Below are 20,762 nucleotides of genomic sequence, written 5' to 3'. Positions count from 1 at the left end.
TATAAACTGTGTCATTATATACTTGGTCTATTTTTTGCAACTTTAATATGGATCTTATTTATATGTATGACAATAACAAAAATGTTTAATAATTTATATGACAGCTGCAAAGAGAAAGTTGTCCATAACTTACATTTTATTATACATATTAAAGTCATCAAAATAAGTTGTTAATATTGCAATTGGGTATATGTTTACTCTTAATTAACTTCAACCATAATAGGATCATGAAGAGGAGTTAAACAAATATATCATTGCAAGCAATGAAATTTTCTCTTAGACATTGTTGTAAAAAATATGTATTAAAAAAATAAACAATACTAACATGGATGGTTTTCTGAAAATTATTTTAGTGTCGAATTAATTAGAAATGCTAAAAATGCTATTTTTATGGTATGTATATAATATTATAGTGTTCATTTTTAGTTTTAATAAACTTACACAATTTTTTCAATTTTCATTTGTATTAAACTGTGAAGTGCTTTTATGTAAATCTTTTAATTAAAAAATATATACCCTAACTCATTAAATGTTACAATATGCAGCAAATTTAAAGGCCAGTCACTTCTTCACTTGCAAGATTTTTTTAGGGGATTCTAAGCGCAAATGGGTGCTGCTATTTAGTTTTACTTTTTTGAACTGATGAGGTCAGGTCTGAGACATGTGGTTAAATAATTAAATGCAAAATGCTTTTTTCCATACACAAATACAAATACTAATGAAGTAAATACTCATTGAGAAGAATCTTGAGAATTTGTAAAATAATTTCTTAATTGAAACAAAACATAATTAACTGTTCCTAAGAATCCCATTTCATCTGAACAGTATATTAGTAAAAACCACTAAAGTTGAAAGTTACAAAACATAATTTAAAATAAAAATTATGTCATAGGTCTCTTATACGCTAACAAATTATCTGAGTCATAAAGTTTGTGTAGCTTTTCATACAAAAACTTAAAAAAGAAGAGTAAATTATCATACTGGCCAGCATAAGGCACACAATAAGAGTCATTGTTGTGTGGCCTGTGTATTGGATACTGCAAAGTGAGATGAGATGTATAAGTTTCACTTCGACCCCATGCACATAAATGCAGTTCTAATAATAACTGATGTAGGGCTTCAATTGTTGAAAGATACCAACGAGGGCTTCCTTTTTGATGTCGCCAAAATTGTGATGGTCTCTTCTTCAGCACTATCTTAGGTAGTTTCTGTAATCTTTCATCAGCATATATACCACGACTTTGGTTCCATGTACTGTCTATTAAAATAACATGGTCAACTGGCCATTGGCTTACATGGTATATATCTAAGTTTTCTCCTTCTTCCAATGTCTTTGTCATCAAAGTGCCTACATTATACCCTGGCGGTAATTGTGAAAGTAGTTTTTGAGAATATGTCTCTGAAGGTTGTTTTCCTGAAAATAGACTGGATACAGGAACAGCTTCTGCGCCAGGATATAGTAAAACTGTTCTACCATTATTGATGTCATACTTCGGTATTTCTGGGTAAGTAAAAACACGAACTTGATCGGGCGCTAAAACGGCTGCATGTGCGGCAGTACTTTTTCCATCAATTTCTCTACGATGTTTAATGATATCAATTTTAATCGGTAACTGAAAAAATTTTATTAAATGTAAAAAATAAAATAAGGATAAACAACAGATAACGTAAAAATTTTAAAGAGCCATCTTACAGCACAAACAGGGATACGAGTAGCTAGTTGCGAGACGGGTACAAAACAAGTGTAGCAAAAATACATTCGTGACTTTCCGCAGCTAGGACAAGAACTTCTACTTTCGATATTGTCCAGAATTTCTGTGTTTGCGATAATAAGACCATCAAACGGATTTCCTTCACGTTTTCTAGCTTCTGGACTCTTTGGATTCATAGTGTTATTGAAGAACTACTACTTTTTAACAACTGCCACTATTTACAAATTGTCAGATAACCTAAAAAACACTATCTAAAACAAAACAATTTAATGATCAGGGTTGGTCTAAATTGTATCTCTACGATCCAACGTCAAAATTCAGTAAACATGAAATACAAAAAAACAGGGCGGGTTTACGATATTTCACAGTTTTTTGGGATATAATTTGAAATACGCTAAATGTGAGAAAGCTCAATTAAAGAAAAGAACAATTAATAATTTATCTCATGTAAAATTAATCATAGTTTTTATTTTTTTGAAGGTCAGAGTCCTACCCTGTCAAATCTTGATTCGAACTTAAGGACTATAAAATTGTCTGTTTTTGTAAAAATAATTCAAATATCATTTTTAGAATTTAGATATGAGTATCAGCTGCATAATGTTTATTAGCTTACCATATTGTATTTACAAGTTTGTATAGTTTTAATATGTAGGAATCATACCAGTGCATAGTGCTAAATCTAACATCTGAACCAATCTGTACAATGTACTCTGTGGCTGTATCTTCTATCTTTCATCAATATATTTTTCATCATCTATTTTCGTTCATACGTCAAAAAGTGTCTTGCACTGTATTTTTAATTTCAAATCCTTTTTCGTAAATTAATCGTTTGATGAAGGTAAATATTATATTTTCTTTACGTGTGCAATATTTTCGTGCATCCTTTAGTATGTCTACGCTTGTATAAATTTGTTTTGAATATCTACCTTGTTTAGAAGTATGACGCCATTTTGTCGCGCCGGCTGATCTGAAATATATTTTGAATTTCTGTTTCTTTTCCTTATTTTAATACATGATAAAAGGTATAATAAATTGAATATATTTAGATTATCTAATTTCTGTTGTAAATAATTTAAAAGTGCTTGTTATTTTACTCCAAATCGGCTATGCAAAATTATCGATTATGTGTTTTCTTTCCAACATTTGTATATCAATTTCAATATTTGTGAATTTGTAATAATATAGTGCGTATTTAAGGGATACAAAATATGAATATATTTATAGGCGATGAATAGTCAAATCACGTTTTTGCGCAGTGTAGATTTATGTGAGTCAATTCTAATAAATTTGAAGTAACGTGACTAGTAATTTATTACTCAATTTCTTGAAATTTTGAGATATTTAAAAGAGACATTATAAAATTGTTACGGATACATATGAGAAATATATAAAATAATTCCATGTTTTTCAAAGACTCACATTTTTTAATTTTGTTCTATGTAAATAAATAGAATAGTAAAACATTCTAAATTAGTATTATTACATTATATTTATTTACGTTATTGATTTGCAAGTGCTTGAAAAGAAAAATTAACTGTTAATTCACTTCTAGAAGCGGCAATGAATAGAGACATGAAAAAATAATGACAATTTCAATGAAAGAACAAGAAGAAATGCCCGGGGAGGTAAGAGGTTTCTTAATGGATTCCGATAAAACACGTATAAACCTTATAATATTTTGTGTTTTATTATGTCAATGTAGATGGCATTCCCCGAGGCTCAACTTAAAGCACTAGAAGAAAAAATAACACATCCACGTTGGGTTGTACCAGTTTTGCCTGAACAAGAATTAGAAACACTTGTCTTGGCTGCCACTGAGCTGGCTATCAATGGTGAGCGTAAAAGTCGTTAATTTAAAATTGAAAGCGTTAATAACTATTTATTAATACTTTAATCTATCTAGAAAGTTAACAGTTAATCAAAGCTCAATGTATTTTCCAGGTGAAGATATAAATAATCCTTACTGTCAGAGATTTTATAATGATGCTCTTACACTAGCCTTTACTAAGATCCTAACCGATGATGCGGTGGCTTCTTGGAAAAGTAATATACAACAGTGTGTCAGATCAAATTGTGAAAAACTAGTGAAGCTATGTGCCATGAAATTAGATGATCCAAGATTTCTACATTTGTTGTCTATGGCCTTCAATCCAAGTAACAAGTAAGTTTTTATTTTTGTAATTGTTTTTACCTTGTTTTTTCAAGTAAATAATTTACAAATTGTTTATTTCACCTAGATTCCACACATTTAATGTGTCTCGGACTTGTGAAGGTTTGGCAGTTACAAACATTTGCAATTTGGGGCAAGGCTCTGGTCAGGAACCAGAAATTTTTGCAAGGTCGCAAGATCACCGTGCCCCTCGTGGATGGCTGGTCCATCTTATTAATGTGTAAGTTTTAACAAATATATATTAGTAAACTATAAAAGAAGTGTTGAAGTGATGTTGTGGTACATGATTACACTTGATAAATTGGTTTTAGAGAAAGATTGTAAGTGTAAGATACATAAAGGCAAGGAAAACCTACTTTATGTGAGTGGGTGATTTCCATGATTTCTAAAATGCTATTATTAATTTTAAGTGTTATGGATTATGGTGGTTTTGTGAAAGGCTTTATTACTTATCATGTTTTTCTTTATAGCTTTGGTCAAGCTGGTGGTTTTGAGAAACTACGAGATAGATTTGAATCTATAATGGGGTACCAAAAGTCTGAATTAACAACGTCTGTAAATTATGATGAAAAAGTTATAAAAGAAACACAAGAATATGAAGAAAATAATAAGGTAGATGTTACAGAAACTTTGCCGTTAACTTCCGAAATTACAGAGGTAAATTTGTATGATCTTTTTTTTTGGCATTGATATATTTTTCGTTTTTAAAGTTTTTTTAATTAATTTATTATTCTATTTTTAGAGTACAATATCTTCTAAAAGTGAACCATTTTCATCACTGGAACAGTCGATGAATGTGGAGACTCGAGTGGCTGCTGTGTGGCAACTGCTGCGACCTTTCAGTCTATGTTATGACTTACTGACACCACATACTGTTACTGCTTATCTCTTACCCATCATTGTAAGTGTTAAACATTATTTTACTTTTAACTACATACAGGGCAATTAACTATAAAATAACTTATCTATTTGCATTTATTAGGAATGCATACCTACAATGTTGGAAAGTCTTACTGATGATGAACTGAAAAGGGAAGGCAGAGCTTCTGAAAATAAAACAGATAGTGTCTCCTGTCTAATTAAAACTTGCAAATGTCTGCTGATGAAAATACCACAACATCATGGCCTGTTAAAGTGTAAGTTTTTTTTATACAATTCTTCATAAGGTTAAGAGTAAATCAATATTGGTTGGTAATGTATTGTCAGATATTGTGTGTGTTTGTAGATAGTACTGATTATGAAAAAGATGTTTATGGTCCTATGTTCATGAATTATAATAAAAATATTGTCGTAATTATTAAAATTTGTAGTAATTGCAATTGTGCAATTTTCTCTGTATATATCGACGCTGGAAAGCGTAAACGCTGTTACCCTGAAAGTATGAACTTTACAGGAGAGCCAAAAAATGATAACTCGTGAGCTGATACGCCTACAAGCAAATACCGCAATTTAGCAATGTTGTGTAGTTTGTGCTAACCTATAATAAAATCATTATCGTTTGATAATGGTTGAAATTATTAACGTGTGAAAAACATATTCGCGATTTCAAGGGTTACAGCATTTATGCTTTCCAGCGTCGATATGTATAATGTATGATTAAATGAAAAATATTTGAATGTGGAAAGAGTAGGATATTGTTGTAGGCATTTAAAAAATACCTGTGTTCAACAAAAAAAAATATTTGTAATTGTTGTCTTATGGGTTTTTTTGGTTTATATTAATTTGTTGTCTTGTGACTGTGCATTATCATTGTTGTAATTAATTTGCTTACATTTCCCATTATGAATGTTTCATGTGTAGAAAAAATGTTACTTTAGAAACACAAAATATGACTTGGAAGTTAGATACAATGTTGAGACATTATTACAGGGAATTTATGAATAATAGAAAAGTTGAAGAATGAAAAGAAATTGAAGGTACAGCCTGGGTCTTGTTGCACACCCTGTAGCTGCTTAGGGGCGCAGTCTTGTTTCCACCCCTGTGCTGCTACACAGTATGTAACTGTGACCACTCATCATCACTGCTCTTTTATTAACTCTGTGATTTTATGTGCAATTTTTATTTGTGGTTGTTGTTTACATGTCTTTCATATGTTATTATTGTAATGTCTAGTTACATTAGAACATCTATGTATTTTGTTTGGAATATGTTAATTGAATATATATTTTCATTTCAGCATTAGAAATGTTCAGACTGAAAATGATCTTGAGATTACTTCAAATGTCATCATTTAACGGAAAGATGTCAGCACTGAATGAAATTAATCAACTTATAAGTACAATATCACAGCAGCCAAAACCAGAATGGCTTACACCAACAGTTATCACCGTAAGAACTGTTTTCAAAATAATTTGATAAATTTACTTCCAACTCTATTTGATTTGAAATAATAACAACATATGTTGCAGAATTGGATTCGAGAGAACAAAGTAGTAGACATAGTTTTGCGTGATTCACTACATCAGCCTCAGTATGTAGAGAGATTAGAAAAAATGTTAAGATTTTTGATAAAAGAAAATGCTTTAACAAACGAAGACTTAGATGCAATATGGCGGGCGCAGCTTGGCAAACATGAAGCTATTGTAAAGAACCTACATGATCTTCTAGCAAAACTGGCGTGGGACTTTACTCCTGATCAATTGGATCATCTCTTTGACTGTTTTAAGGCTAGTATCAATAAAATAATAATGCAATAAAATTGTAAGATTTTAACATGTTTCATTGTTTATCATGTGGAATAATAGTAGAATTGGAAATTCTCAATAAAGAAAAATAGTAGAATGATTCTACTGCTGAAAAATACATTTTTTTTACTGGCAAATGTGTAATTTTCGTTATTTGATTAAAATTTGAGTTTATTTCAGTTATAATAAGGCTTCTTATGTTTCAAGTATTTAGATATTTTTTTTAATATTCTGTTTTAATGAACATTTTAATCTATATCCAGGCAAGTTGGGCAACATCAAGTAAGAAACAAAGTGAAAAGCTTTTAGAAGTTATAAGAAGACTAGCAGAAGATGATAAAGATGGTGTAATGGCAAACAAGGTATTGCATAGGAAATAGATCAATTCATTGTTTTATAATTGGGAGGAAAACTGACAACTCTCCGTAGATGGTGCTAGCGTCTAGAGTGGGCTGGCATTTGTCATCTGTCAATTTTTTTATAAGTTATTCTTGCGATTAAATGAAATGTCCACCTCTTGATCATGTTGATATCTATGGTGAGCAAATGGCAGTTTTTCTCCCCATTGGGACAGGAGGAATCATAATCATCATAAATTTATTTTTATAGGTATTAGTACTTTTTTGGAACCTAGCTCACTCAGATGAAGTTTGCACCGAGATAATGGATGTGGCCTTGGTTAACCTAAACAAGATATTGGATTACAGTTGTAGTCAGGACCGGGATGCACAGAAGACTCTTTGGATTGATAAGTAAGAATACATCATTTTATCATGCATTTTCACTATGCCAAATTGCTCAATTGTGAATTATTTTAGATGTGTGGAAGAGTTAAAGAATAATGAGAAATGGGTTTTGCCGGCGTTGAAGATGATGCGCGAGATATGTTGCCTGTACGAATCTGGCGGCGGCACGGGCGTGAGGCCGCACGTTACGCGCCAGGAGCTCATCGACCGCCTGCAGACGCAGCACTCTCTAGTTATACTTGTCGCAGACTCTCTTACACATTACTTAGATCGCGTGCGAAAGAAACTTCGAGGTTGGTACATTCTATTCAAAATGTAAGAAACATGATATTTAGATATATGTGACATTTGTTTTATCGACTTTTAGAGGAGGGATCCATTGACTGGGATAATTGGCTACCCGACGGCAGGTATCCTCATGCGGCACAAGTTCACGAACGACTGGGCTTTCTTAGATTTTTACTTAAAGATGGACAGCTTTGGTTATGCGCTGAACAGGTATAACTACAACTAACGAGCTGCATTTACCACATTGAATATCTAGGAATTGTTTCAAATAAGAAATTAATTTCAGGCCAAGCAAATATGGACATGCCTTGCAGAAAAGCCAGCACATCTCGGAGATCGAGAGGCATGTTTTAGATGGTTTAGCAAACTGATGGGAGAAGAACCTGATCTAGATCCAAATATTAATCTACATTTTTTTAGAAGGAATATAATGACATTGCCTCCCAATGTATTAACTCATGCGGGTATAAAATGTTTTGAAAGGCAAGTTGGTATTAATTACTGTTAACAATGCTTTTTAGAGGATACTTTTTGACTAAGTATTTTTGTTTACAGATTTTTTAAAGCTGTTAATTCCAAAGAAGGAAAAATAAAAATTAAGCGACGTAGTTTTTTAATTAATGACGCTGATCTCATAGGCTTAGATTACTTATGGAGGGTAAGTATTACACATGTTTGTATATTTTATTGTTTGAATATTTGTTAGTTTATGTTTATAATTTGTACGGTGAATATTGTAGGTGATAACGGAATGCGATGACGATATATCGAACCGAGGCATCGAGTTGTTGCGCGAGGTGTGCACTTACGCGGGCCCGCAGCTGTCGCCGGCGCACCACCACGAGTCCTTCCTCACGCAGTGCTGCGCCCGCACGCAGCGCCTGCAGAAGGAGATGAACTCGCAACAGGGTATTTCACATCATACATATTAAAATAAAGACCATTTTTTTATTCTCTAAAGTTGTATATATATCCATTCACACAAAAGTGTTCATCCAAGTAAAGTTAATAAAACACTCATTGTCCGCAAATGTAATAAAACCTAAAAACATTTGTTTAAAAATAAATAATTTAATGTTGTACCATTAACAATGGAGTGGTTTGTTCATTATAAGATTATTTCTATCCTCCCTATGCAAATGGAGTATACACAATGGAAATGCAAATCCTAAAGACAATGTAAATGGTAATATTAACAGTAAAATATACAAGTGACAACTTGTTTCCAGATGATACTGAAATTTGTACAAAAATGTGTAGAGTACTTCGTGCCATACAAGAATATATAAACGAATGTGATAGAAGATTCTCTGCCGACAGACAAATAATACCAATCTACAGGTCGGGCAGAGGTCGCCAGTGCACTGTTATAATTAGATTCAATTTTCAAACTGGTCAAAGACAAATTGACGACATTGAGCTGCTTTCACATTCTAATGAAACAATACACACTATAAGGTCTGCTGTACAAAGAAGGTATTTCACTTAAAATTGTATGGTTTTGGCTTTAAAATAAATATTGTTTATGTAAGTGTATTCTATTTTATTTATTTTTTTCAGGGTAAAATGTTCTGCAGATAGTAATATGAAATTAGAAATGTATGTTAATAAAATAGAATTATATGTTAATGGTGAGATATTAGATTCATCTCATGACAGAAAAATCCTATCACAAATACCACTAAGAGACAAGTCAGTAATTGTAGCCAAGGTAAGAGTTAGTTAATTTAATTCTTTTATTAATTACTAGCTTTTGCCCGCGACTCCGTTCACGCAGAATTAGAAACAAAAGGCTTAATTAATGGCCTATATGTTCTTCCAGATTGATTCTTGTTCATTAATGCAAAATTTCACCATGATTCTTTAAGCCGTTCTGGAGGTACAACATCCATCCATCCATTATCTAAACTTTCTCATTCATAATGTTAGTAAGATTTCACGCAAAATACGCGCTTGTCGTGGAGTTGCGGATAACTGAGCCCCTACTACTAACTAGTAAGATTTGTTTCGAAAATTTAAGTGTCTAATTTGTTATTGTCACAAGGTGTATGATGGGCAAGTATGCGGAAGTGGTGGATGCGGTTCTTCGAATGAATCAAGCAGCGATTCCAGTACATCATCACCGCCATCAACGCCTACTCCAGAACACGCGCTTCCTGGTGTCGTAAGTTCTAATTAAAACGCTATTCTAAATACATACTAGTGTAATTAGTAGATTCATGTTTTTTCTATATTTTGTTATATTTACAAAAGTACATATAGTAACTAAATTATTTTTCAGTTGTTTGCACAAGGATCCTGGTACCTGCCGTTTATATTAGATTTAGAACATATTGGCATCACAAAAAATCATGCACAATTAACAGAAGCTGCACATCTTCTGACCCAAATATGCCCTGCGCACAAGCAAACTGTATGTATTAACTTAACTCTGCAATTTAAATAATTTAATTTAAATTTGTTTACATTTCAATAAATTTATTTAACTTTTAGGTTGAGAAACTTACAGAAGCCCTTCTTTGCCGTGATGATTCCAAGTTAAGGGATATGTTGTATGGACCAGCTCCACCTACAGTAGCTTATAACATGCAGGTATGTGTAATGTAAAACATATAATGTTACTTAATTATTTCATTATGATTGATCATTATGTGTTCTTGTAGGTACTACATAGTATGGTGTTACCATCGACAGAGTCTAGACTTGAGCGTAGTCGCAGTTTTCAGTTAGCCTGCGTGAAGAAGGCGCCATTATTGGTGCTCAGTCTCTCTGATCAAGATTTTCTAGATGGAGCTGCATCTCATACAAGAAGGTATTATTCAACATTATGCTTTAGGGAAATGATGAACTTTTGTATAAGATTGTATTTTTTTTTTGTATTTTGTTTCAGGGTTGGTTACTTAGCATTAGTAAGATTAGTAAAGTTGGTACTATATACATTGGGACACCTTTTTGAATTGTTAGCACCCGATGGATCAGATCTTACCATAGACCCAGACTTCAGGTATTTTATTTATAAATAGATAATAATAATAAATAACAAATCTGTGAAATATTCAAACTGACATTTACATATTTTTGTTGCAGAATGGATGTTACAATTTTGCGGGAAGCTCTACAGACTGTATCAAATCATAATTGTGAATTGATTGTAAAAGCCATAGCTGAAAAACTATCGAACATGTTGGGTCAACAGGTAATTTTAATAAAAAAAACATAACACTTTACAGTTCTACTTCCTTTTTAGTCTTGATAGCTTAAGAGACATGCCATGTGAAAGTTACATTCCAATACCACTTGAAGCTTAAAATGTCAAAATATAAAAGAGTTGTTAACAATTTTTACCAAAAAGTTAATAGTCGCGATGTCTTTTCCAATATTCCAATATTATAATAATTCATCGTTAGTAAAACTAGCTTAATTAGAAATATGTTTTCATATTTGTTTAATTCAGTACAAACATCAGGTGGTAGCAAACCGCGACGAGGGCGACTCGGTGACGTCACTGGTTTGGTGGCGCGTGCCCACCGCCGCCACCGTGCGCGCGCTCTACACCCTCGCCTACTGCGTCGCGCAGCCCATTGACGTCATCGGCGCCGTACACCCTGATGACGTCACTTGTAAGCTAACACAATAAATAAAACCTTAGATAACAATATTTCAATCATTTAATTGAGTTTTAACCGTTTATTTTTGTACAATTTGAATGTGTATTCACAGTGGTTCGAGAGTGCATGGAGGTGGTCACTATTTGCATGGCATTGGCAGGAGGGCATCTGGAGACGTACCTACACGACGCCTGGTGGCAAGACAGTGTACTCTACCTCATGATTGATTGCCCCAATGCTCAGGTATAAAATATTTTAATCACAGTATACGCAAAAAACTACTCATAATTTAGTTTTTTTTTTTTTTAATGATTTTAAATGAGATTAACCGTACCGCAGTAAAAAAAGATCACAATTGATGATATTTGATAACGCCGTATGTATGCAGGTACGTGTGTCGTGCGCGGAGCAACTACTGGCGATGTGCGCATGGGGCGGCGGGGGCGGGGCGCGCGGCACACTGAGCGTACTCAGCGCTGGCGGTATGTGCGGCGCGCGTCTGCAGCGATACGCGCGTCACGCCCAGCAGTTTCTGCAGCTAATGTGCCGCCTCGTCTCGCTGGCCGGACCCACAGCGCGCACAAGAGAAGATCTGGCGCATGAGGTAGCTACTGCTACTTTTTTTTTTTTTATAATTGAGTTCTGCAATCCATTATTTACTAAAAACTTTTTGTGAAGTTATTATGAACTTCAACACCATGTCCTAGTAGATTTAGAATATTATCTAGTAAAATAAAGACTAATAGACTTATATTCCTTTCAGGTCAATTGGTTACGAACGATGCGCGCTAATCCGGAATTGCTCGACGACACTCTTTTAGAAGGACATCTTAATTTAACCAAAGAGCTGTTCAACCATGTGCCAACCCAAGTGAAATTCCAGTACGGCGCTCACCCGGATCATAGAGATGCTGGACTTATAAAGGTATATTAGAAATTCAAATAGGGAGAAAATATGCTGTATAAAATCTCCCAATATATGTTCTAAATCATCTGTAATACTCTCAGTGTAAGATATGGTTAAATAAGCGGTATAATTGCAGGAGGTGATGACGGAGTTCCTGTGGCCCTACTCGTGGGCGTGGTGCCAAATGGGAGACGTGGAGAGTGAGGGGTACGGCGATGGACCGTGCGAGCCCGCACCACCGCTCTGCCGTACGCCAGGCGCCGCCGCCGCCGCCGCCGACCTACTGCTGGCGCTCGTGCACGGCTGCGTGCCCAATATGTCGGCCGTCGCACAACTACTCGAAATGATGTTTTATTGTGGTGCTTACCATTGTTACTATATACTTATGTAGCAACCTATTTTTTCAGTATTTTCCATTCTACTAGAAATGTCCATAAACCAGCACAATAAAACCGTACTACGATGATTTAGATCTGACATATATACTAGACCATGAAAGTGATATAATTTTTTTTTAACATGTTAGATAAGAACATCCCACTGTCTGAGTGGGAGTACATGCCGTGCGTGGGTCCGCGGCCGCCGTCGGGGCTGGTGGGGTTGAAGAACGCGGGAGCCACGTGCTACATGAACTCCGTGCTGCAGCAGCTGTACTGCGTGCGCGCCGTGAGGGACGTTCTCCTCACCGTGCAAGGTCACTGTCCTGCCTTGCCCTGTCTTATCTTACATTGTGTAATTACACGATACAAGAGTAATTTGTGATTTACAAGCTAGCACTGTCTAAAAATGTATTTAAAATAGTTTATTAAAAAAAAGTAATTAAATTGGCAGGAGCTGCTACAGATCCGAATGAAGATTTTTCTGGAGATTTACAACATCACAGTCTGATGGAAAATAATACTGAGGTCCGATGTCTTCCTCTTTTATTCACCTACAAAATTATTATTAACTCGGCGAAAGAGTAATTTAACTGATTAGTACTATTTTATTACAGAATTCGGGCGATTATAACATTACTATTTTAAAACAAGTACAAGCTATATTTGCACATCTACAATATAGCAAATTGCAGTTTTATGTACCCAGGGGTCTCTGGGCCCATTTCAAGTATGTATTAATTTACTGTAATTTTTTTTTCTACAGATTAAAAGAGATAAACAGATTAATTCTGCTTACAGACTTCAAGGTGAGCCGGTTAACTTACGCGAGCAACAAGACGCGGTTGAATTCTTTATGTCCCTCGTGGAATCCCTCGATGAAGCTTTGAAAACGTTAGGACAAGAGCAATTGATGGCTAAAACTATGGGAGGAACATATTCCGACCAGAAAATCTGCAAAGGCTGTCCTCACAGGTATTGAATTCCTTACGTCATAACTTTGACACTTTAATGTTTTAAGAATTTTAAATAACATTATGTTATTTGACAGTATAGTAGTGATTAAATTTATTAAATTATCTTTTTTTTTCAGATATTGCAAAGAGGAACCATTTAGCGTTGTTTCTTTGGACATCAGAAATATGTCTCGCTTACAGGAATCTCTCGAAGCTTATGTTCGCGGGGAATTACTAGAAGGTGCTGATGCCTATTATTGTGATAAATGTAGTAAAAAGGTAGGAAATATTTTAACAAGTATATTTTTTAACCTTCTTCAAAAATATTTTATTAATGTATTTTTTGTTTACAGGTGGTAACAGTGAAGAGGCTGTGTCTAAACAAGCTGCCACCAGTGTTAGTTATACAGCTCAAAAGGTTCGAATACGATTTTGAGAAAGTGTGTGCAATCAAATTCAATGACTATTTCGAGTTCCCGCGAGAACTGGACGTCGAGCCTTACACAGGTACATAATATATCTATCTAACAATATAGTTTTGTGTTGTTTCAATTCTAATTTGGTTGGAATGAAGTAGTTTATGAAGTTTTAAAGCATTGTTACGCTTGTGTCAGCGTGGGGCCTGGCGCGGGCGGAGGGGGACACGACGCTGTGGGACGGCGGCGAGGAGCAGACGCCCGAGACGCACTACCAGCTCAGCGGCATCGTGGTGCACTCGGGACAGGCCTCCGGCGGTCATTACTACTCATATGTTTTACTACGGTACTTTTATTATATCTAACTACCCTTGGAAAAGTGCCCCTACAGTCTATGTTCTCTAAATAGGCCAAAGTTAAAATTATTGTTTCTTCCTAAGTGGCAATATATTGAGATGTAAACTGATTTGCTTGGCAATAATTTAATGTAATGTAACGTGACGTTCAGCGACAATGGCAGCGCGAGCGGGCGGTGGGTGAAGATGGACGACGGCGACGTGTCCGAGTGCGGCATGCACGACGATGAGGAAATGAAGGCGCAGTGCTTCGGCGGCGAGTACATGAGCGAAGTAAGCAACACAAGTTTATATACTAATATGGTCAAAAAGTAAAAAATTCAGAGATAATCGGAAGAAGAGGTATTCTATATTAAAGTCCGTATTTTAAGGATTTATTTTAATCAAAATTAATATTATAAGAAAAGTTAGAAAAACAATGACACTTGACTTATCTAATAAAATATAGTGACATATGACATATCTAGTAAATAAAAACTCTATGATGTAGTTAAAAATCTTCAACCAGTGTCTTTAACATCCTCCCTTTTTGACTACATCATTGTGAGTCCAATTTCTTTGGATATCTGAAGAAGCTTTGGTCTGTGGACCGCTTTTGTCAGAATGTCCGCCAATTGAAATTCTGTCGGTACATACTCTACAGTAATATCACCATTTTCTATGAGTTCTCTTATGTAGAAATGTCGTATAGCAATATGTTTAATTCTTCTATGCATTTCAGGATTTTTAGCAATCTTTACAGCTGCATCATTATCAACTTTGAGTTTAGGTACCTCTTTGAGAGTTGATATTTCGTTAAATAATCTTTTCAGCCAGATTATCTCTCGAGCTGCTTCGCTAGCAGCAACTAGTTTAGCTTCCGTGCTGGATATGGCAACACAAGTCTGTCTACGACTGCACCATGAAATTGCTGCTCCTGAATATAAACATAAAATTCCAGACGTTGAACGTCCTGTGGTGGCATCACCCGCATGATCTGAATCACTATAGCATTCTAGGATTCCTGTCTTATATTCCTTTTTGTAGACAATACCGTAGTCCAGGGTTCCCTTAATGTATCTTAAGATTCTCTTGACCCTTGAAACATCTGCAGGAGTGGGCTTATCTAATGCTCTAGATACCACACTTATAGCATAAGCTAGGTCTGGTCTACTTCCAACCATAAGATAGGCCAAGGCTCCTACAGCTTCTCTATAAGGAAATGTAATTTCATCTATTGACTCTTTCTCCAAGTCTTCTTTGATAATAGGCGTTGTAACCGCTTTACAATCACTCATTCCAAAACGTATTAAGAGCTTTTCTGTATAATTCTTTTGAGAGAGTTTAATACTAGACTCTGTTTTTTTTATTTCTAGACCAAGGAAGTAAGTTGCTGCTTTGATAGTTATTTTGAAACGTCGTGTCAGCTCCTTCATAACTCTTTTTGATTCAAGTAGGTTGCTTGAAGCAATCAAACCATCATCTACATATAAAACCAATATGATTTTAGAGTTCCTTGTGTTTCTTATAAATAAACAGTTATCATTATCACATTGCTTGAAGTTAATAGATGTTAGATAATCAACGATGCATTTGTTCCAGCACCGTGGCGCTTGTTTTAAACCATAAAGGCTTCTCATCAGCTTGCATACGTTATTTGAACCATCATTATAACCCTCAGGTTGTTTCATGAAGATTTCCTCAGATAACGATCCATTCAGAAAAGCTGTTGACACGTCGAATTGTGTTAGCGTTAGTCCTTCATTTGCAGCTATGCTCAATACAGAACGTATTGTAGCCATTTTGGCAACTGGGCTAAATGTCTCTTCGTAATCAATGCCTTTTCTTTGTGTATAGCCACGAGCTACTAGCCTTGCTTTAAATTTATCAAGAGATCCATCAGCGTTTGTTTTAGTTTTGTATACCCATTTGCATGAAACTGGCTTTCTGCCTTTAGGTAGTGGCACTAAAATCCAAGTTTTCATCTCTTTAAGTGATTTCATTTCACTATTCATAGCTTGAATCCATTGATTCTTTTCTGGACTTGCAAGGGCTTCTTGATATGTTATATTTATTTTAATCAAAATTAATATTATAAGAAAAGTTAGAAAAACAATGACACTTGACTTATCTAATAAAATATAGTGACATATGACATATCTAGTAAATAAAAACTCTATGATGTAGTTAAAAATCTTCAACCAGTGTCTTTAACATTCTAGGTAAAAAAACTGCGAAGTAAATTTTATCATAGTTTGTTTCTTAAAATTTGATCTTGAAAGAATTGGACTTTCAGTTTGCTTTATTATTTCAGGTGTTTGATTCGGCAGTAAAGCGGGTGTCATACAAGAGACAAAAGAGATGGTGGAATGCTTACATGTTATTCTATACCAGGAAGGACACTATTGAAACGCCCACTCTAGAACAATCTATGAAAAGTATGACGCTCAAGTGAGTATACTGCTTATCAATTAAAAACTAATTATGAAATTAATAAATAATTGATTAGATATACTTATAATTAACAAAAATTTGTAGAGAAACTGCTCTTCCGAAACCGATTTGGCAGTCAGTACGCCGCAGTAACATCGCATTCTGTCACAATCAAGACCAGTTTAGTTTGGAACATTTCAATTTTATGAAGAAACTGTGCTGCATGCGCCTTCAAGTACTGCCAGGGTCACAGAGTGCTGTATGGGTATGTTAATATTATAAGTATATGTTTAAACAAACAAGTTGGTCATACTTTTTGTGGGACGAAATATAGAATGATATACAAATCTTAAATTTTCTAAAAGGGTCAAGAACACGAAGAGATGTCGATGTTGGCTGTGCAGTTGGCTACGAAATTCCTTTTCCAAGTCGGATTTCATACAAAGAAAACCTTGCGGGGTCCAGCTTCAGACTGGTATGGATGGCTTACTATTAATGTTATATGAGCTGCATTTAATTCTTTGTTGTACTAATAACTTTATTTTCAGGCATGACATTTTGTGCCAACACTTGCGATGTTCCCAAACTGTTCGCACGTGGTTCGCTGGGGATCTCTTCAAACATCCCCACAGGTTATTAACTTATATTCATTTTACAAATGTTATCATTCTTTGTAGTTGTTTTACTTTATTAACCTTACATATTATCATTTAACTTTTAGGTTATGCGACTATTTACTGTCGTGTCCCTCTGTCGAAGTACGTTTGGTGTTCATGAAGATTTTGGTATTCCTGGCACATTTCTCAATTCAAGATCCGCCAGGTAAAGCATAAAAACCCCATAACCTTTAAATGTCTCATTTAGAAATCTATATTTATTGGACTATTCAGCTGTCTATGTTGAATGACAGCCAACTTCACATGAGATTTGGATTTTTAATTTATATCGTAAATATCCTTTTTGCACGACTGTCGTCAAGTCCTTCGTGGTCTCAACGATCTTGAAGATTACGATTTTCTATAAGAGGATCAAATTTTTTGACCTATTATTTTATTTTTAAATTAATCAAGAGTCTCAAATATTTTGTTGAATGTATTCGCAGTTGGTGGCGGGTGGGGGTCGTGGACTACGCCGGACGAGGCAGGCTCGCTGTCCGACCAGGTGCTATGCGCGGTGCGCGCGCTGGCGGCGCCGCAGCACGCGGACTCGCACCAGCACCGTCACCTGCCGCTGCTATACAATCTCTACCATGCGTACGCCGTGCTCGGCTACAACGAGAAGCAGCAATTACTGCGCGTGAGTAGAGAATCCCCTTCCTCTGATCATTTTATTTATATATTACTATCTGTCGCCCGCGACTCCGTCCGCGCGGAATAAAAAAAATTAATGAGTAGCCTATGTTGTGTCTTTCAGATATTATTCTAATAGCCAAATTTCATCTAGATCCGTTGGGCCGCTCTGGCGATACCTTCAAACAATCATCCATCCATCTCAACATTCGCATTTATCATATTAGTATAAGTATGATAAATGTAATATAATCTACCATTATTGTTGCAGTTAAAAATACTAGATGTCGTGTTAACGCTGTGTATGGATGACAGTGGTGTTTCGACCGGAAAGCATCAATACCCAGAATCGGCGAAAGTACATCAGGTAAATTTATAAAATGCAGAGAATAATAAAGTTTTTATTGATAACTTCTTTTAGCCTTCAATTTTAAGTAAGCTAATCGATTAAGAAAGCTTTTGTTTATAACGTAGTTAGTTTGATTTGATGTGTTTACCAAAGTAATGCGTTCCGTCGTGTGCAGGTGGTGTGCGTGCTGGTGAGGTGCTGCGACGTGAGCATGCGCTGTCAGTCGCTGAACGCCGGCGAGGAGCCTCTGCCCAACCCTTACTCGGAGCCGCTACCCGCACACCACGCCCATGCCGTGCGGCCTCCACTATCACCCGTCGTCGCTGAAGTGCTCTACAACAGAACTGGGTCAATATCCTTTGTTATTCATAAAAAAAAATACCAGAATAAGTTCTATTTCTTGCTTTTAACGTTTTAGCCATATATAAATTAAATTTTGAGTTTCCATACAGTACGTATATGAAGAAGCTGACTGAAGAGTGCTGCGGCTGTGAGGAGGGCGTGCGCCTGCTACAGTTCCTTTGCTGGGAGAACGCAGGGTGGTCGCGGGTCGCGCTCAACGAGCTGCTGTGGCAGATGGCGTACGCCTACTGCCACGAGCTGCGCCGCCACACCGAAGCCCTTTCCGCTTTGCTGCTGCTGGAGGACAGCTGGCAGCAGATTCGCATACAGAATGCAATTAAGGTAGGCAATTTAATTGACTATGGCGTGCACCTCCTGAAAACGAGCATTGGATTCGAAATAGTTGAATTTTGACCATATATACTACATATAAACATAAGATGTTAGTCTTTTAAGATTACTAGAAGTAATAAAACATGATTTTTCTTATCACACGACAGCTGACAGGTATTCATAGGACGTGTTAAATTTTTTTTTTAAACTTTGTACATACACATATAATTTTTGTGACATTACATAAGAAATGAAGTGTTGTACTGGAGAGCTTTATTATCTGTCGTATATAGGGAATTTCGGAGGAGCGGCCGGGTCTGCTGGAGACGGCGATACGCGCGCGCGGGCACTACCAGAAGCGCGCGTACGCGTGCTTGAAGCTGGTGGTGAGCGTGATGTGCCGCGCGCCGGCCGCCGTGCGCGCCGTGCACGGCCACATCGAGGCGCGCCGCCGCTGGCGACAGCTGCTCGCCTGGCTGCAGGACGAGCTCGATCGCGTACGTTGTCCGCCTTTCATCATCACACTATATATTAATATCAAGTTTTATATATGAAATACAAAAAAAAAATGAATTATGGTATAGATTCGAAAGTTTAAAGAGGAATTCTTGTGCCAAGATTTACGTTTATGTTGTATGAAAGTATTATCTACTATGTTTTTTTTATTCAAGGTTCTTGTACGGTTTGTGAATGTTTTGTGTGCAGGGATTCAGTAAAGTATTTGTTCCAGAAGTTCGGACCCGGCGGTTACGGTTCTTACGGCACTTGGTCACCGCCCGGAACGTCTAACGAAACATCCAGCGGCTACTTCCTAGAGCGGAGTAACTCGGCGCGAAAAACGCTTGAAAAGTAAACTCAATACGACTTCTTTCTTCTTCCCACGCATCCCATTGTTCTATACCTGGCTTACCTTATGTTGTTGCTTAGTACCTAAGTAACTGACATTGTGAGTAGTAGTAAATCAACGTATTGTTTAACAGAGCTTATCAGCTATGTCCGGAGGAGGAGGATGAAGAGGAGGAAAGCCGCGAAACAGCCGAAGGCTCCGGTTCAGGAGAGGCGGGCGACGGCAGCGGCGACGAGGAGGACCCGCCGGAGGAGGAGGGTCCAGCGCGGCGGCTGCAGCTGGCACCGCCCGCGCCCGCACCCGCCCCCGCACCCGCCCCAGCCCCCGCCCCCGCCAGCCCCGCGCCGCGCGACCCGCTCTCTGGTCTGTGAGCGCCGCGCATCCCCGCTTGCGCACCGTGCCTCTAGTCTGCCTCTACGTAATTATTTATTTTATCGCTACCCATTGTTTACAAAACGCCGGGTTTTTCCTAACGTCGCTTGCGTCGATCGCCGACGAGCCCAAACGAACGTCACCTGACACACGCCATGTGCACTTTGCATCTGCAAATTATGTTAAATGCACTTCCATTTGTACCCTGTTTTATATATTTGTAGAGTTTCTTTGTAATACTGAAAATATTCATTTCTAAATGTAATAAGTACAGTTTTATTGTATGCTATTTTTTTTTATAAATAGCATTTTGCGTGGCGTAGCCGTGTGCGCTTGTGTCGTTCGTGAGGCTGGTCGGCCGCGTCGGGTTTACGCTTAGCCGTAGTTTTGTTCTGTGATGTTAACGATATATGTAAAGTTAATTTACGAGGGCATTTATAAATTAAGTATTATGTTGGAGTTTTACATTTGGCGCCCTGTACGTGTACGACCGCGGCTGATTGCGCTCCTGTGTTGTCGCGGTGTCGCGACATGCAGTCGGACCTGCAAAGGGGCCGGCGATTACCTTTGTTTTATTATTTATGTAACTTAATGTTCC

The 20,762-nt window shown here is 36.6% G+C and overlaps 2 protein-coding genes across 2 annotated transcripts; one reads left to right on the top strand and one right to left on the bottom strand.

The window, feature by feature from the left end:
• Positions 1–881: 881 nt before the first annotated feature.
• LOC106712411 (tRNA-uridine aminocarboxypropyltransferase 1) lies at positions 882–1,988 on the bottom strand. Its single transcript, XM_014504968.2, has 2 exons — positions 1,694–1,988; positions 882–1,613 (listed from the first exon to the last, which is right to left on the bottom strand). Exons 1-2 carry the CDS (start codon positions 1,886–1,888, stop codon positions 882–884), a joined length of 927 nt encoding a protein of 308 aa, XP_014360454.1. The 5' UTR covers positions 1,889–1,988.
• Positions 1,989–2,460: 472 nt separating this feature from the next.
• LOC106712246 (probable ubiquitin carboxyl-terminal hydrolase FAF-X) lies at positions 2,461–20,391 on the top strand. The gene is made up of 50 exons (XM_045686626.1): positions 2,461–2,550; positions 3,265–3,337; positions 3,415–3,544; positions 3,654–3,873; positions 3,950–4,102; positions 4,353–4,539; positions 4,625–4,783; positions 4,865–5,018; positions 6,059–6,210; positions 6,291–6,548; positions 6,830–6,928; positions 7,176–7,318; positions 7,385–7,605; positions 7,680–7,810; positions 7,887–8,083; positions 8,156–8,258; positions 8,341–8,509; positions 8,830–9,076; positions 9,161–9,311; positions 9,645–9,764; positions 9,882–10,013; positions 10,094–10,192; positions 10,264–10,412; positions 10,491–10,604; positions 10,688–10,796; positions 11,067–11,220; positions 11,321–11,451; positions 11,597–11,812; positions 11,972–12,133; positions 12,252–12,474; positions 12,642–12,809; positions 12,947–13,020; positions 13,110–13,222; positions 13,294–13,467; positions 13,586–13,727; positions 13,802–13,955; positions 14,063–14,210; positions 14,373–14,493; positions 16,514–16,650; positions 16,738–16,897; positions 16,998–17,107; positions 17,181–17,264; positions 17,354–17,454; positions 17,735–17,928; positions 18,193–18,288; positions 18,446–18,618; positions 18,723–18,954; positions 19,239–19,442; positions 19,679–19,794; positions 19,926–20,391. Exons 2-50 carry the CDS (start codon positions 3,296–3,298, stop codon positions 20,161–20,163), a joined length of 7,464 nt encoding a protein of 2,487 aa, XP_045542582.1. The 5' UTR covers positions 2,461–2,550; positions 3,265–3,295; the 3' UTR covers positions 20,164–20,391.
• Positions 20,392–20,762: the final 371 nt, after the last annotated feature.

This window comes from Papilio machaon, chromosome 3 (assembly GCF_912999745.1).
Source record: "Papilio machaon chromosome 3, ilPapMach1.1, whole genome shotgun sequence".
NCBI classification, from domain to species: domain Eukaryota; kingdom Metazoa; phylum Arthropoda; class Insecta; order Lepidoptera; family Papilionidae; genus Papilio; species Papilio machaon.
This window is presented reverse-complemented; position numbering and strand designations above follow the sequence as displayed.